We start from the raw sequence: 16,056 nt of genomic DNA, 5'->3' as shown, positions 1-16,056 counted from the left end.
CACCCACTTGTGAATGAGAACATGCAATATTTGACTTTCTGTGTCTGGCTTGTTTTTCTTAGGATAATGACCTCCATTTACATTCATGTTACTGCAAAAGACAAACTTTCATTTTTCTATAGCTGTATAGTATTACATTGCATATATACCACATTTTCTTTATCCATTCATCCATTGATGGACACTTAGGTTGATTCTATATCTTGGGTATTGTGAATAGTGCTACAATATACATGGGAGTGCAGGAATCCCTTTGATATGTTGATTTCTTTTCCTTTGAGTAGATGCCTAGGACTGGGATTGCTTGATCTAATGGTAGTTCTATTTTTAGCTCTTTGAGGAAACTCCATACTGTTTTCCATAGAGATTGTGCTAATTTACGTTCCCACCAACAGTGTGTAAGAGTTCTCTTTTCTTCACATCCTCTCCAACATCTTTATTTTGCCTTTTTCATAATAGCCATTCTAACTGGGGTAAGATAAATATCTCATTATGGTTTTAATTTGCATTTCTCTGATTAGAAATGTAGAGCATTCTTTTAATAACTGTTGGCCGTTTTCATGTCTTCTTTTGTAAAATGTCCTTTTATGTCCTTTGCCCACTTTTTAGTGGGATTATTTATTTCTTTTTGTTGTTGTTGAGTTGAATTCCTTGTATATTCTGGTTAAAAAATTGCAAACTATTCATCTAACAGAAGACTACTAAGGTTTGTAGGTTTCGTACAGGCTTTCTGCTTTGTTACTATTATTTTTTGCTAGGCAGAAGCTTTTTAGTTTGGGTCTAATTTGTCTATTTTTGTTATCTGTATTTTGAGTACTTAGTCATAAATTCCTTGCCTAGACCAATGTCCAGAGGGTTTTCCCTAGATTTTATTCTAATATTTCCATACTTTCAGGTGTTAAATTTAAATTTTTAATTCAACTTCATTTCATTTTTGTATATGGTGAGAGATAGCAGCCCAGTTTCTTTTTTCTGCATATGGCAAACTAATTTTTTCAGCCCCATTTATTGAAGAGGGTACCCTTTCCCAATATATGTTCTTTTGCAAAAGATCAGTTGGTTATAAATGTGTGGCCTTAGTTCTGGGTTGTCTATTCTGTTCTATTAATTTATGTCTATGTTTATATCATACCATGTTGTTTTGGTTACTATAACCCTGAAATATAGTTTGAAGTCAGGTAATGTGATGCCTCCATCTTTGTTCTTTTTGGTTAGGATTGCTTTGGTTATTTGGGGTCCTTTTTTGTTTCATATATTTTTGGATTTTTTTCCCTAATTCTGCAAAAAATGACATTGGTAGTTTGATAGAGATTGCTTTGAATCTGTAGGATTACTTTGGGCAGTTAAGGTCATTTTAATGATATTAATCCTTCTGATCCATAATTATGGGAATTTTTTATTTGTTTATATCATCTACCATTTCTTTCATCACTGTTTTGTAGTATTCCCTGTGGAGGTCTTTCACTTCCTTGGTTAAATTTATTCCTAGAAATTTTATTCTTTTTGTAGCTATTGTAAATGGAATTGCCTTCTTGATTTCACTCTCGGTTAGATTGCTATTGGTATATTAAAAAAACTACTGATTTTTGTATGTATGTTGATTTTGTATCCTGCAACTTTACTAAATTCATTTATCAAATGTAAGAGTTTTTTGGTAGAGTCTTTAGGTTTTTCCATATATGAGATTGTGTCATCAGCAAAGAGGGATAATCGGACTTCCTATTTTCTAATTTGGATATCTTTTGTTTCTTTTTCTTGCTTCATTGTTGTTGCTAGGATTTCCAGTGCTATGTTGAATAGGAATGGTGAAAGTGGGCATCCTCGTCTTGTTCTGGTTCTTAGAGGAAATGCTTTGAATTTGCCCCCTTTCATTATGATTTTATTTGTGGGTTTGTCATATACAGCCTTTCTTATTTTGAGGTATTTTACATCTATGCCTAGTTTGTTGAGGGTTTTTATCATGAAGAGATGCTGAATTTTATCAAATGCTTTTTCTGTACCCATTGGGATGATCATTTGGAGACTATGGTTGTGTTCCTTTGAGGGCATCATATTACTTTGCTTTTTCAAGTTTCCTGTGTCTTTATATTAATTTCTGTACATCTGGTATAACAAGTGTTTCTTATTATTTTTGAATTTCCTTTTATTGCAGGTGAGGGGTACTTTTTCCTAAAGATGTGACTATGATATTGGTTTGTTAGGGCCTTTTGGCTTTGTATTTGGGTACATGCAGTAGTAAAGGCTGTCTGATTTTATTGACTATAAATGGCATTAGTGGTATCTATAGTTTCCTCCATGTGTTAGAGTTCATTTACTGGTGGAAACTGGTGAAGTTGTGCTGGGACTGCACTGCCAGCTGGGCCCCTCTTCAGGTTTTAGTGGTAGTGGTGGTGGGCTAAGCATGTCTATCCTTGTGCCCTGGAGCACTGTATGCTGGCACCTGTGTAGTGGTTCCAGGAAGGCCAATTTTGGGGCCTCTAGGTAACTTTCTTGAATGTTGGTTGTAGTAGCAGTGTACTGGGCAGGGGATGGACTCTCATGCTCCTGGGAAACCAGTGTGGCATGGATAAAATAGCAGTAGCAGTGGTGGTGAGGTGTTCTTCTCATTCTCAAGTGCTGTGCATTTGTATTGATAGTGGTTACAAGAGGCTATGTCTGCCAGCCTCCAGGCAAATAGATGGTATTTGCAAACAAGAGCCAGCTGAAGTAGTAGTAGTAGGATGTTTGTGCCCTACCTCTGTCCCTGGGGAAAAGTATTTGGACTTCCCAGCTGGTGAACTGTGATGTGGAACCCCCAGGACCCTGGATCCCACACTCTGTCTCAGGGTGGGGCAAAGCTGGGTGGAGCTGGACCAGGCAAGCTTGTGCTTAGGCGCCCCCAATGGCGAATGCATGCACCAACCATGACAAGGGGGTGGAGTGATTCTCAGGCCGCTGGTAAAATGCCTTAGGTTAGAGTTGACCACCAAAGCACTGAGGTCCTGCCACGGGCATCCTTGGCTGGGGTTGGGGGATTTAATGCCCTCTCACACATCATTCTCAATGAGGCTCACTCTTCCATCTTGGCTGTTGCAGCTAACCCAGATGTTCAGTCAAACCCACAATGTTGTGCCTTGCCTAAAACTCAGCCTTGGGCTATAGTAGCCCCAGCCCAGCTTAAGCCCCCACCTCTGTGGCAACTCTCCTCCTGCTCAGGTCAGCAGCTGCAGGCCACACCATGCTCACTTCTGAGTCCTGTTTGCAAAAGCTCACTGCCTACTCACACCCCAGCTCCACAAGCAGCAGCTTACGTTTCCCTAACAGCTAGGACTGGCACCACTGGTTCCTATGACCTTGCATAATCTACTAAAAGCCAGGATCAAGAATGGCATCTTACTGTAACCATTCATGTCCCAGAAAAGGTGTGCGACCCAAGGCCTGTTCCCTCCCTTGAGCAGTTCCTTCCCACAATCTTCCAGCCACTCCTCAGGTCAGAATCAGGGCTTGGGAGGATCAAAATGCTCTCCTGTGGTCTGAATTGTATGATTCCTTGGTGGGAAAGTGGGCACTCACTCACCCTCTCCCATATTGGGCATTCACTCTTGGTTCCCTGCTGGCTGCACACTACCCATTTTCGTCTCCTTCCTGGATTTTAGCGTTTCCTGTCGCTTTTCTGTTGAACTCCTGTGTTCCCTCTTGAATAATGTATTTACAGTGTGATTGTCTACACACTATATTCGTTCTTCTAAGTGGACTAAGTGTGCCTGGAATACAATTAGTCAGCCATCTACCAGTGTGTGTGTGTATATATATATATATATTTTTTTTTTTTAATATTTGATATCTTATATTGAGTAGGCAGATTTAAATTTTGTTTTCTTGTGAAAATATGCAAAACTTTAAAGCAAGAACCCTTTTAAAAAAACACAACTTGTCTTGGTCTAGTAAGAAATGTGATTTTAAGTAAAAGAGACATGAAGAGGACAAACATACTGATATAAACAGAGAAATGGTGGCTACACTGAAGCAATTTTTCCTTTTCAAACAATGAACACTGACAGGCTAAAATGAGATTTTCTAGTCTAATGGATTATATCAAAAATAAATACAAGGAATGTATTTTTCTGATTTTTTTCTAGTCCATTCATTATTTGTGGTTATACACATGGTTTCTAAAAGCCAGGAAAAAGAGTGATAATAAATGTCATTCTGAGTTCTCTTTCTTCATATAAACACTGAAGAAATTTTATTACTTCAAATATTTAATATTGTTTTGAAGACATTATGTGATATTTTAATTTTCACTTCATATTTCCCTCATGCACTTTATGCATCCTCATTTGTTTTGTTTCCCTGGCATGTGAGCATTTCTGGATACAAATAAAGAAATCCCCTCACTCTACCTCTGTCCCACCCCCTGCTCTAAGTAGAGCATCTCCACATTGTCTAATATAACAGGCCAGAAAGAGAAATCACACTTCTTTTAAGCAACAAGGAGAAGAAAAAGTCAGTGTTACATTAAAACTACCCAAATCTTTGCAGGTGGGAGACAGTCCTGTGTTTGCTTTTGGCAGAAACCATCTAATGACTATTTTTCCCCTGGGGTCAGTACCTCTGTGAACGTACAAGTTTATCCTCTACCTTTCCTGAAATGGAAAGATCTTTGAATCCTTACACTAGAATATTATTCTTCTTGAGAATTCTTGAGAACCTCCTTTTTTTTTTTTTTTTTTTCAAATCTCAAGTTTGTGAGAAGGGATTTTGAGGTTCACATCTTTGTTGAGATTGACAGAACAAAAGATGTCTGAAGATGTGTTTTTTTCTTCACGCTTTATACTCGAGAAATAGCTTGAGATGAAAACCTTTTTCCACCAGAAGTTTGGAGTATGCTTTCACTATTTTCTAGCATCTAAGATTGATACTCAAAAGCCTGACACCAGTCTCATTCTCTTTCCTGTGTAGTTGACTCAGGTATTTCATTGATGTCCTTTCATTGCTGTTCATTCATGCTATTGTTATCATTATCTTAGGTTTCTTTTCTTCCCCGCTAAGAGAGATATTGTAAATCATCTCTTTAAGCTTGATATTCTGAAATTTGACACAGAGACTGAACTTGCTCTTTCATCAGTCATTTTTCTGATTGCTTTCTTGGCTACTCATTTTAGAGAACATGTGCTGTACTTCAGAGAAATTTGCTCTAATTTTTTCTTACTATATCCACCACTTTCTCAGTACTCTTCTTCTATTTTTTTTTTTTTCCAAACCATGGGCTGTTGGAATTACTCTTCTTCTAAAATGGCCATGTATGAGATAAACTTATTGATTTGTGTCTCCTCTATTTCTCCATTCCTTTAATATATAGTCCTTTTTATTTTAATGAAATAACATCAATTTTATTTTTTCTAAAACTTGTATTTGATACTTACAGCAAACATTTTAAATTTGAAGATATATTTTTTATATTTTTCTTTTTTAACTTCTTGTTTCAAAAGTGAATATCTTATGGTATCTATTTGGGATACTAACTAAATTTGTGTTCTTTCTCTGTTTTGGGCTCTTTGGTGGAAGATGAATTATGTCTGTTTATAAGAAAATATTGTGTGTGTGTGTATATGTGTGTGTATACATATATATATGTTTACATCTCTCTTAATATTCTTCAAATATTGAATCTTGATAATTGGTTTATCAATAATATTAAGAAATAACTACTTGGACCTCTATGTACATAGAAGATATGAATAACATGAAATTATTAAAAGACTAGATGGGAGACTAAGTGCATATAAATAATCTTTAAATATCAGAATACACACATTTTTTTCCTCAAATATTAGTTACAAAGTCTATCATACTGATGCCATTAAAACCATTATTATGAAAATGACAACCATAGTTCTAGCAGCATTTTCTCCTTTTTCCATCTCAGGGAAATTCAGAGGACTATAGATGAGCAATGGACTGCACAGAACATTGCCTATCAATCTATTCAGTCTGTCTATTTACCTACCTATTCATTTTTATATCTATCTATCTATCTATCTATATCTATACCTATCCTTCAAATCTAAAAGACTTTGGTTGTATAATTTCTCAAATTTATCCTACAGGAATCTTTACAACTGATCACCAATGCTATTAGTTTTATACAAATACTCAATATGGAATTGATTTTTTTTTTTCTTGTTGTTGTTGAGACAGAGTCTCACCCTGTTGCCCAGGCTAGAGTGCCGTGGCGTCAGCCTAGCTCACGGCAACCTCAAACTCCTAGGTTCAAGTGATCCTCCTGCCTCAGCATCCTGGGTAGCTGGGACTACAGGCGTGTGCCACAATGCCCGGCTAACTTTTTCTATATATATTTTTAGTTGTCCATGTAATTTCTTTCTATTTTTAATAGAGGTAGGGTCTCCCTCTTGCTCAGGCTGGTCTCGAACTCCTGAGCTCAAACGATCCGCCCTCCTCAGCATCCCAGAGTGCTAGGATTACAGGCGTGAGCCACCATGCCCAGTCTGGAATTGATATTTTTTAATTGATTTTTTGTGTGTCTGTGTTTCGTATAAAAGTGAGTTGACAGAGTCAATCTTAATTGACAAATTAAAATGACAGCATGACAAATATATTTATATGTAAACATATTATTGCCTTATTATTATTTACTTATTTATTGGCAACAGCATGTTATATAACAAAGAATATGACTTTTGAATCAAAGAAGCTTAAACTTCTTTGTAAAATGATGTATCATTGGGAAAATTAATTGGTGTTCATTTTTTGTATCTTTAAAATGACAATAAAAATGTTTATATTATAGAGCAGTTGTGAGTATTTAATCAGTTAACAAATGAACAGTAGAATGAACAAATGAACAAATAGCCATTTTTTTTCCTCCACTGCCCCTGTAATTGATCATTCTTATTCTGGGAATATCCAAAAGTATGAGTGTCCACAGAAAGCAGGCCTGGTCTTTCACTATTAATGAGAAAAAAATTGAGTTCCTTCTTTTTCCAGATCTTGACATCCTACGGTCTGTTCTTATAAACTAAGCTTGGCCAATGATGCATTCCCAATAGAGAATTTAAATCTGGAGTGAGCAAAGCAAAGGAAGGAAGGAAAGGAAGATTTTATTTTGCATTTGTTTTTTTCATTGGCAAAGGATACATCAACAGCTAGTTTGGAGGACAGTGTAACTCATATCCACCTCATAGATCTAGAGTAGGTAAAGCAGAGAGGCCACCTGAGAGATGCAGTGTCCTTCCATGGAAGCATCTTTGTCCTCATCAGGCTTTCACAGGGATGTTAATTTTGGTCTCTTTTTAATTAATAAGTGTTTTGGTTTCAGCCAGGTTCCAAGACATTTGGTCAATTTTCTAAGCTAACCGTTATGTTTTCATGAGACTCCTTTTGCTTATGGATCACTTAGTTTATGCTTATTGTTCCCATATAAAAATAATCCCTTATAGTGACATTGGCAGGAGTAGCAGAGTAAGGACTTCTAAAAACTCACTACTTCATAAAAGTAATGAGAATATTGGCAAAAAATGTCTACATCACAACTCTGGAAAATAAATAAAGCTGTTGCTTGTAATAATATGTGAACCATTTATTGAAGAAAAACATCTCAATCTAGACAGGAACAGTGAAGTTTGTGATGTTTTAACGTGTTCCCTTCCTACCCACCTCTCTAGCTTTGTGGTGGCCACCAATACTCCACAAACTAGTCTACAAAATAAAAGATGAGCGGACATTTCCCAACTCATTTTGTGAAACCAGTATTAACTTGATACCCAAACCAGGCAAAAATATCAAAAGATAACTCCAGACCAGTATCTCTTTTGAATATATATGATAAATCTTCCATAAAATACTATGAACAAAATATAGCAGCATATAAAAAGGGTCATACACCATGACTAAGTGAAATGTATCTTAAAAAGACAAGGTGGATCAACATCTAAAAGTTAATTAATATAATACACTATACTATTATAATAGAAGATAGGACAAAAATCACAAGCTCATTTCAATAGATGCAGGAAAATCCAGTATCTTTTTATGACAAAAACATTCAATGAACTAGGAATATAAGGGGACTTCCTCAACTTGATAAAAGCATCTATGAAAAAAAGGAGAAACATCATATTTGATAGTGAAAGTCACCTCTATTCAATATGATGCTGGATGTTCAAGCCAGAGAAATAGGTGAGAAAAAGAAATAAAAATCATGTGATTTGAAAGAAAGACGTAAAACAACCTCTATTTGCAGTAACAATGTCTTATAAATAGAAAATTCTAAGAAATACACAAAAAAATCTCTTAATCTAATGAAAATGTTCAAGTAGGTTTCAGGATACAAGTTCAATATATAAATATAAATTGTATTTCTATAAACTAGCAATAAAAATCTGAAAATGAGATTAAGAAAAAATCCCATTTACAATAGCATCAAAAATAATAAATTATTTAGGACTATATTTATCAAAATAAATATAAGAACATAGACCTAAATCAACAGAATAGCATCCTATACATAGGTTTTGGAAGACTTAATATTTTTAAAGTGGCAATACTCATAAGTTGATCTGCAGATGCAATGCAGTCTATATCTAAATCCCAGCTACATTTTTGCTAAAATTGACAAACTGTCCATAAAATTATATGGAAATGCAAGGGACTCAGAATAGCCAAAAAATCTTGAAAAAGAAGAACAAGGTCATAGGGCTCATAGTACCTGATTTCAAAACCTACTACACAGGTACAGTAATCAAGACATTGTGCTACTGGCATATGTATATACATATAGACTAATGAAATAGAATTAGAATACATATATAAACCCTTGCATTTATGCCCAATTTATTTTTGACAAGGATGCCAAAAATATAATCAAAAGAACGATCTTTTCAACAAATAGTGCTAGGGCAACTTGTAAAAGAATGAAGTAGAACTGCTATTGTACACCATATACAAAAATTAACTCAAAGTCGATCATATTCCTTAATTTAGAACCTAAAAATTTAAACCTTCTAAAAGAAAACATAGGCGTAAATCTTCATGACCATAGATTAGACAATAGTTTCTAAGATATGCTGCCAGAACCAGAAGCAAAAATAGAAAAATAAGTAAACTGTACTTCATCAAGTTAATAACTTTTGTTCTTCAAAAGACATTATGAAGAAAATTAAAATAGAATCCGTAGAATGAAAGAAAATATTTCCAAATCTTATATTTGATAGAGGACTTGTACCCAGAATATAAAAAGAATAATTAAAACTCAATAATAAAAAGAAAAATTACCAAAAAATGGGAAATATATTAATAGGGTTTTCTCTCAGGAAGGTATACAAATGGCCAATAAGCACATGACAAAAATTCTACTAATAATCATTAGGAAAATGCATGTAAATCCACAATGAGATACTGCTTCAAACAAACTAGGATTATTTTAATAAAAAGAACAAATATATGTCAGGATGTGGAGAAACTGATACCCTCATACATTGCTGGTGTGAACAGAAAATGATGCAGCAATTGTGGAAAATAGTTTACAGTTCCTCCAAAAGTGAAATAAAGAGTTTCCCATATGACTCAACGATCCCACATCTATGACTGTACCCCAAAGAATTGAAAACATATGTTCAAGAAAAAAAAGCATACATGAATCCTTAGCGTAGTTTTTTATTCATAGTAGCCAAAGAGTGAAAACAACTCAAATATCCTTCCTATTGATGATATATTTAAAAAAATGGTAAAGTTTAACAATGGAATATTATTCGGCCATAAAAGTAATGAAATACTGATACGTGCCACCTTGAAGGGACGTTGAAAACAGGATGCTACATGAAAGAAGCCACAAATCGTATAATTATTTTTGTATTAAATCTCCACAATAGGCAAATCGATAGAGACAAAAAGTAGATTACTTGTTGTTAAGAAGGTGCAGCAGTAAAGAGTGATTACTATTGGGCATGGGATTTCTTTTTAGTATATAAAAATGTTCTCGATTTTGATAGTGGTAATGATGGCTCAACTCTGGATGTACTCAAAACCATAGGATTCTACACCTTAAAATTTAATTAATTTTATGGTATATGTTTTATATCTCAATTGAAAGGAAACCAAACCAAAAGAAAAACAACCCCTGCGATATATTTAGTATATAACATGTTACGTGGCATATAGAAAATCTGCAGTGAACAGTCACTATATTAGACTTTACTAATTTCTCCCCAAAAGATTTAATTGAAATAGTGTATTATAGTAATGTCTTATTCAATTTTATGCAATATAAAATGTAAAAAAGACATAATATATAGGATTATGTGCTTTAAAAACATAAATGACAAAATAAAACTTGTAGCATATTGAGAGAACTGTAGTCTTAATTAGTCTAATTCTCTAGGCAGATACATGGCTCCCTTGATGTCAGACTTAATATGCATATAATTTTTATATGTCGTTTTATCCAACTGAAGGATCATTTATTGATAGCTGTGAAACATTTTAAACCACATAATTATCTTTAATAACTACCGAACTCATGTGCCTTTCTCATAATATCATGTAAGGATTTATAATTTGCACACAAATCAAAGGGAAAAAAGCTACATAAGTCAAAAAATATTTTGAGTTTTCAGGTTTTTTAATTTTTGAAATTTTACTTTAGCTCGTTGCCACTTGTTTGTATAATATGGTATTATATATTCAATTTTGTAATTCCATTTTATTCCACAAGTAGGTACTTTTTAACTATGTGGCAAATAAAATGAGACGTTCTAGTTTCTGAGCAAAAAGAAAACTAGCACAGGCTGTTGGTTTACACTCAAATGCATTCCTATCTATTACACTGAGGCAGAATCATGGTATATATTTAAGAACCTAACATCAAAACTGTAAAAACAACTAGAGAAACAGAAGTCAGTTGTGACTTTCTGAGTGAGACAAAAATTTAGTGTACAGCCTTGAAGGAATATCTTGGAGGAAAACTTGATATGTGCTTTTTTTAATAACTCATATTGTTCTCTTAGGAAGAATTACTGCATCTTCCCTACTGGTCAGCAATGAAACAACAGTGCTGGTACAGAGCTTGCCAAAATTGGTTTGTTAGCATCAGGATGCCACGGAAGCCCAGCTTGGATGAGGAATTGCTAACAACTGACACAAACAGACTTGCTGGTCCTGAATATTGCCTTCTCATTTCAGCTACCAGCCCAAAGGCTATGGTATCACAGATAATAAAGAAAAGGTCAAGAGTTTATGTGCAAATGGTTGTAAATAGATGTGTACCCCGGGGCCAAATGTCAGGGCCAACAGCAGATAGGTTACACAAAGTCAGCTTGCAGGGTTAGGGCTCCATGCCCAGGTGTAATTCCCCTACAAATCCTGAAAGTTTAGAAAGATACAAAGACTATTGTATGTTTTAGGGCCTTCATATAATTGGCCAAAGTATCTAATATTGCCTATATGAGTGCTCACATTAAAAAAATATGTATTTTTGTGACCACAACTACCATTAAACATAATTAGAAGAGACAGAGAAAGAAAGGGAGGAATAAGACATAGAAGAAAAATAGAAAGAGTAGAAAAAGAAGAAGAGAAAGGAATGAATAACAGGAGAAAGAGGGGAAGTAAAAGGAGACAGAGCTAAAGAAAAAGTTGGAGGAAGGGGAGGAAGAGGAAGATGATATCTATAATAAAAAGAATTAATTAAAGAGGCAGATAAGAATTTAAAATATGAATAATAAGTAGCCTCACAGAGATAAGGCCAGATATTAATACCATTAAGAAGAAAAAAGTAATTATAATAATCAAATAGGAATAGTAAGAATGTAAAAAACAAACTTAACTGAGACTAAAGCATCAACACATGATATAAATATAATGCACACATATTAAGATCAATTTGGAAGGCTGGATATTAAAATTATCTATCAGGAAAAGATAAAGAAAAAATATAAAATAAAACTTAAAGGATATGATGGGTTAAATAATAACTAGCAATATCTATGCAGTGGAAGTCCCTGGAAGACAGACGGTAAATCAAAGACTGTTACATTACACTGGAAGATCAGGAATCTTAGGGAAAGGATGTTTATGGTATTTGGGTTTGACACAATGTTGAACTTCCTGTGATTCAACTGATCACAAAGGAATATGAGTAATCATAGAGGAAGCACTCTCCCTCATCAGAGAATACAGGGATGGGGATGTCTTGCACCCCTGTCAACCTGGCTTCAACTGATCTGACCTTTGATTGGTGTGTAAATCAAAGGCAGTTTTCTCTAAGAGCATTGCCAGCCATCTGTGAGGTGTTTTGAGATGAGAATTGTCCCCAGAATTATGTGCTATGCTATGATTTTACTACTGTTGCAATCAGGTCTTATCTTGGGGAGTACAGAAGCAGAGCATTTTTAAAAAAGAAATAGCAAGAAGCAATAATCACTAAGAAGTAAAACAGAGAAAGCCAATGCCATGGAAAAGGGAGAAGAAGTGATCTACTTGGTAATGGGAATGAAATAGAAAAAAAAGAGAGAGAGAGAGAGAGAGAGAAATTTAGACATGGAAATAGTGCAATGAACACTATCTGGGTGACAGGCACACTTATAACCATGACTCAAGCATTATAAAAGTGATCCATGTACCCAAGAATATCTGTGCCCCCAGAATACATTGAAATAAAAAAGAAGAAGAAAGAAAGAAAATAATGGATTACTAGAGTTGTTATTGCATTGTGAAAATCTGTGGAAAACAATGCATTATATTCCACATGTCTGTGGTTCTTGGCTCATAAAATCTCCTATGACTCCTCATTTCCACACGTACCTTTACAATGAATTATTAATAATAAGTAAGACAAACTAAAAGAGATTATCCAAGAAATTGTCTTTACCATTTCTGCTCAGCACTGGTGCCTAATGGATTAAGCAGCCTGAGTGATTTGTTTGAGGCAATCCATAATCCCAAACACTTTAACACCTGAAGTTAGTCTACGTAAGGTAGACTTTCCTGGTGAAAATTTTTGAAGTATGTTGTGTTGACATGCAAATATCCTACATAATTTAACTTAGAAATTGAATTGACCAAAACAAAAAGGAAAAAGGTACATTTAATTCTAAAAATTCCATTTCATAGTCCTTATTCTCTATATTTCTCCCAAATAGGAACCCAGGTAGTTAGCTAGCTAGCTAATAAAAACAAAACATAGAGCTTTTACACCAAGACAAAATCTTCCAATAGATTTGAAAAAAATATATAAGAAACTTTTTATATTCATGAATATTTTCCAGGAAAAAAACTATTTGCTATCTATGCTTTTCATATTGTAATTGGGTTTAATGTGATTTAAAGAATTAGTAATGGTTTTATTTAAATCATAAAATTTTTAACTTTGAGCAGTGGCAGTATCGTAACCAATGAAGTTTATCTTAGGCAGAATTATTGCTAATTGAAAACTTAAATCATAAAATTTTAGAACTTTTACAATGTTATCAGATATTTGTTACTATTTTTTAATTTTACTAATGAGCAAACTAAAGAAAAGGGAGGTGAACAAGATTAATAAAGATCAAAAAGGTAAGTTTCTTTAGTTCAGAGGTGTTTTGCCTCTATCTATATCTTTAATTTTATTTTTACTTTTGTTTACATTAATGATAGATTAGACATTAGTAGAAAATACTGTACTGGAGAATTAAACATGAAATGATTATAAATTATTAATAAAATTATAGAATTTTGCTTGCCCACAAAAATCTAAATCTGTAGATTTGTAATTAAATCCTGGTATCTCCCTTAAATGCATATTCTAAATACATGAAAGCACTTACTTAAATTCCTGGCATATTGTAGGTATTCAAAAAAAGTATTTTGTATGTTCTCCTTACAATCTCCATAATACAAAGTTCAAATTCAAGAACTGTTTGTCTTTATCAAATTCCACTTTTAAAAAAATACTTGCATAGAATTTCATGATTTAGAAGGTATTTATATAATCATTGTAATTATTAGATAGTTATCTACTTAATAACCTTGAATTGGTGGCAAATCAGGAAACTGGGGCTCAGTTTAACTGCTACCCCCAAATCATCCAAATAGAAAGTGGTAAATTCAAGAGGTACACCCGGATCTTCTGACTCCACATACAGTTCTCTCTATAGTAGTAAACAGATAAATCCTATCATATTGATTTATGGCGCCAGCTGATGTTTTCCTCTTTCTCTAAAACTGTTTTGCCCTCTTCCCCACGAATTTTTAAAGGTATAATCAAGTGCAAAGATGCAGGTAGACTTGCTTATCCAGTAACACGAGAGGGAGCCACATTAACTAAGTCTTACTAAATCCGTGTTACTTATTTATTCCTCTCGGATACACTACTTTGGCCTCTCCATGATACTTCATTTTTTCATATCCATTTTTACATATTATATGATTGTCAAATTGTAAAATCTTTGAGGACAGTGGGAGGTCTACTCATTTTGGGATCTTTAACATCTCCCTCAACAGTTTAAATGCATGTTGGTCAACACAGGAAAATATCAAGAACTTTAAAGAAAAAATATGCTTCAAATAAGCCCACAGTTTACCTAAAGCGACTGATAATTTATAGCATTAATACTGTATTTTAACATACATTTGCATTGTTATTAAAATATTTCTTAAAATAATAACCATTAAGTAGGAGTCTTACCTAGACCATGTCTATGTGTTGACATTGGTGGTAAAACAGTCCAAGTCTTGGTTTTGGGATTGTAACATTCAACCGTGTTCAAGGTCTTTAAGCCATCTCGGCCTCCAATTACAAAGAGTTTGTCATCGATAACAGCCACACCAAACTGCAACCTCCTGCCGTTCATCATCCCTGCCTGGATCCACAAATTTGTTCTGAGGTCATATTTCTCTATGGTTGTAGCTCCTGATAAAACATAAAATCAAATAGTCGCCAATTACTACTAATCCAACATACAGCCTGCCCAAGACAGTATACAAATTAGGACGTGAAAACATTCTTGTCATATTCATTTTTCTTAAAGAAAAAGTGGCAAAAAAAATGGTCTGTAATTCAACTGCTTTATTTTCTCCTCTTGGCAGACACAAACGATCAAAATAAACACAAATTTTCAGCTTGTTTGAATTACCTAATGGTCTCATTTTAGGCTATTGATTCAATAGACACATTGTTGGGCATCACACATTTCTGTCAGTAGATTTTGCAACATTCCTCTATCACTCTCTGTCAGTAAAAATGTAGCATAATCCCAGCATTAAAAATTTTTATGAAGACCTTTCAAATAATTAAGCTATGAATGTTATCTGTATAGTTTCCAAAATTGAAGAGAAGTTAATTGAATGAAATATTACCATGTTTCTCTTTAACTTTATGCCTTAAATAACTGAAGGTTTTAAAACTCAATTGTGAAATATACAAGCAAATATTTGCTATGCTTTTTAAACCTGCTTTTTAAAAAAATGATCTAGGGAATAGCTCAATAGAATTCAGAGATATAAAATATCTATTCTTACCAATCATGTTATAATCTTTAAATAAAATAGCTTATCTTTCCTTTACAAGCTTTTTATAAGTTTGAGAAATACAATAACTCTGACTAATACAACAGAAATTAAAAGAATAAAGTAGCTCGATTGCTGGGGAGATTTGCTTTAACAAATTTAGCTACCAATTCACATTGAAAATGTCAGCCTAGAATAAGTTCACAAATGTTTATGTGATATAATATAAGCTAACGAACACTGATCTCACTGCAGTGCTTGATCTTAATGTTCAGACTCACCTTCACCAATGTTTCATCCACAATGATTAAACATCCCAACAAAGGGAATCAACATTCTTGTGTATTTTTATTTAATCACGGGCAATCTATTTTACTGATAATGAAGTAAAAGTTTGCAAATCTAAAGAATACATTCCTCTGGGCATTCATTTACTATTCAGAATCTAACTAGCAATGAGCTAAACAAATATGAACACCTTGATCGCAGAGATTTTGCTAATTTAAGTAAAAATGTATGAATTTAAGTTCAATTTTTATTTAAAGAAAACAAAGAAATAGTATAGGCATGGAATTA

The 16,056-nt window shown here is 33.8% G+C and overlaps 1 protein-coding gene and 1 pseudogene across 2 annotated transcripts in view; one reads left to right on the top strand and one right to left on the bottom strand.

Moving 5' to 3' along the window:
• Nucleotides 1–16,056, bottom strand: part of KLHL1 (kelch like family member 1) — a 308,649-nt gene that overhangs the window by 70,977 nt on the left and 221,616 nt on the right. For both annotated transcript variants that reach the window (XM_069467168.1, XM_069467170.1), the window contains one exon: nt 14,660–14,884. In XM_069467168.1, coding sequence (XP_069323269.1) covers nt 14,660–14,884 — 225 coding nt within the window. The remainder of the gene's footprint in view (nt 1–14,659; nt 14,885–16,056) is intronic.
• Nucleotides 13,360–13,490, top strand: LOC138383050 (U4 spliceosomal RNA; annotated as a pseudogene).

This window comes from Eulemur rufifrons, chromosome 4 (genome assembly GCF_041146395.1).
Source record: "Eulemur rufifrons isolate Redbay chromosome 4, OSU_ERuf_1, whole genome shotgun sequence".
Classification (NCBI taxonomy): domain Eukaryota; kingdom Metazoa; phylum Chordata; class Mammalia; order Primates; family Lemuridae; genus Eulemur; species Eulemur rufifrons.
This window is presented reverse-complemented; position numbering and strand designations above follow the sequence as displayed.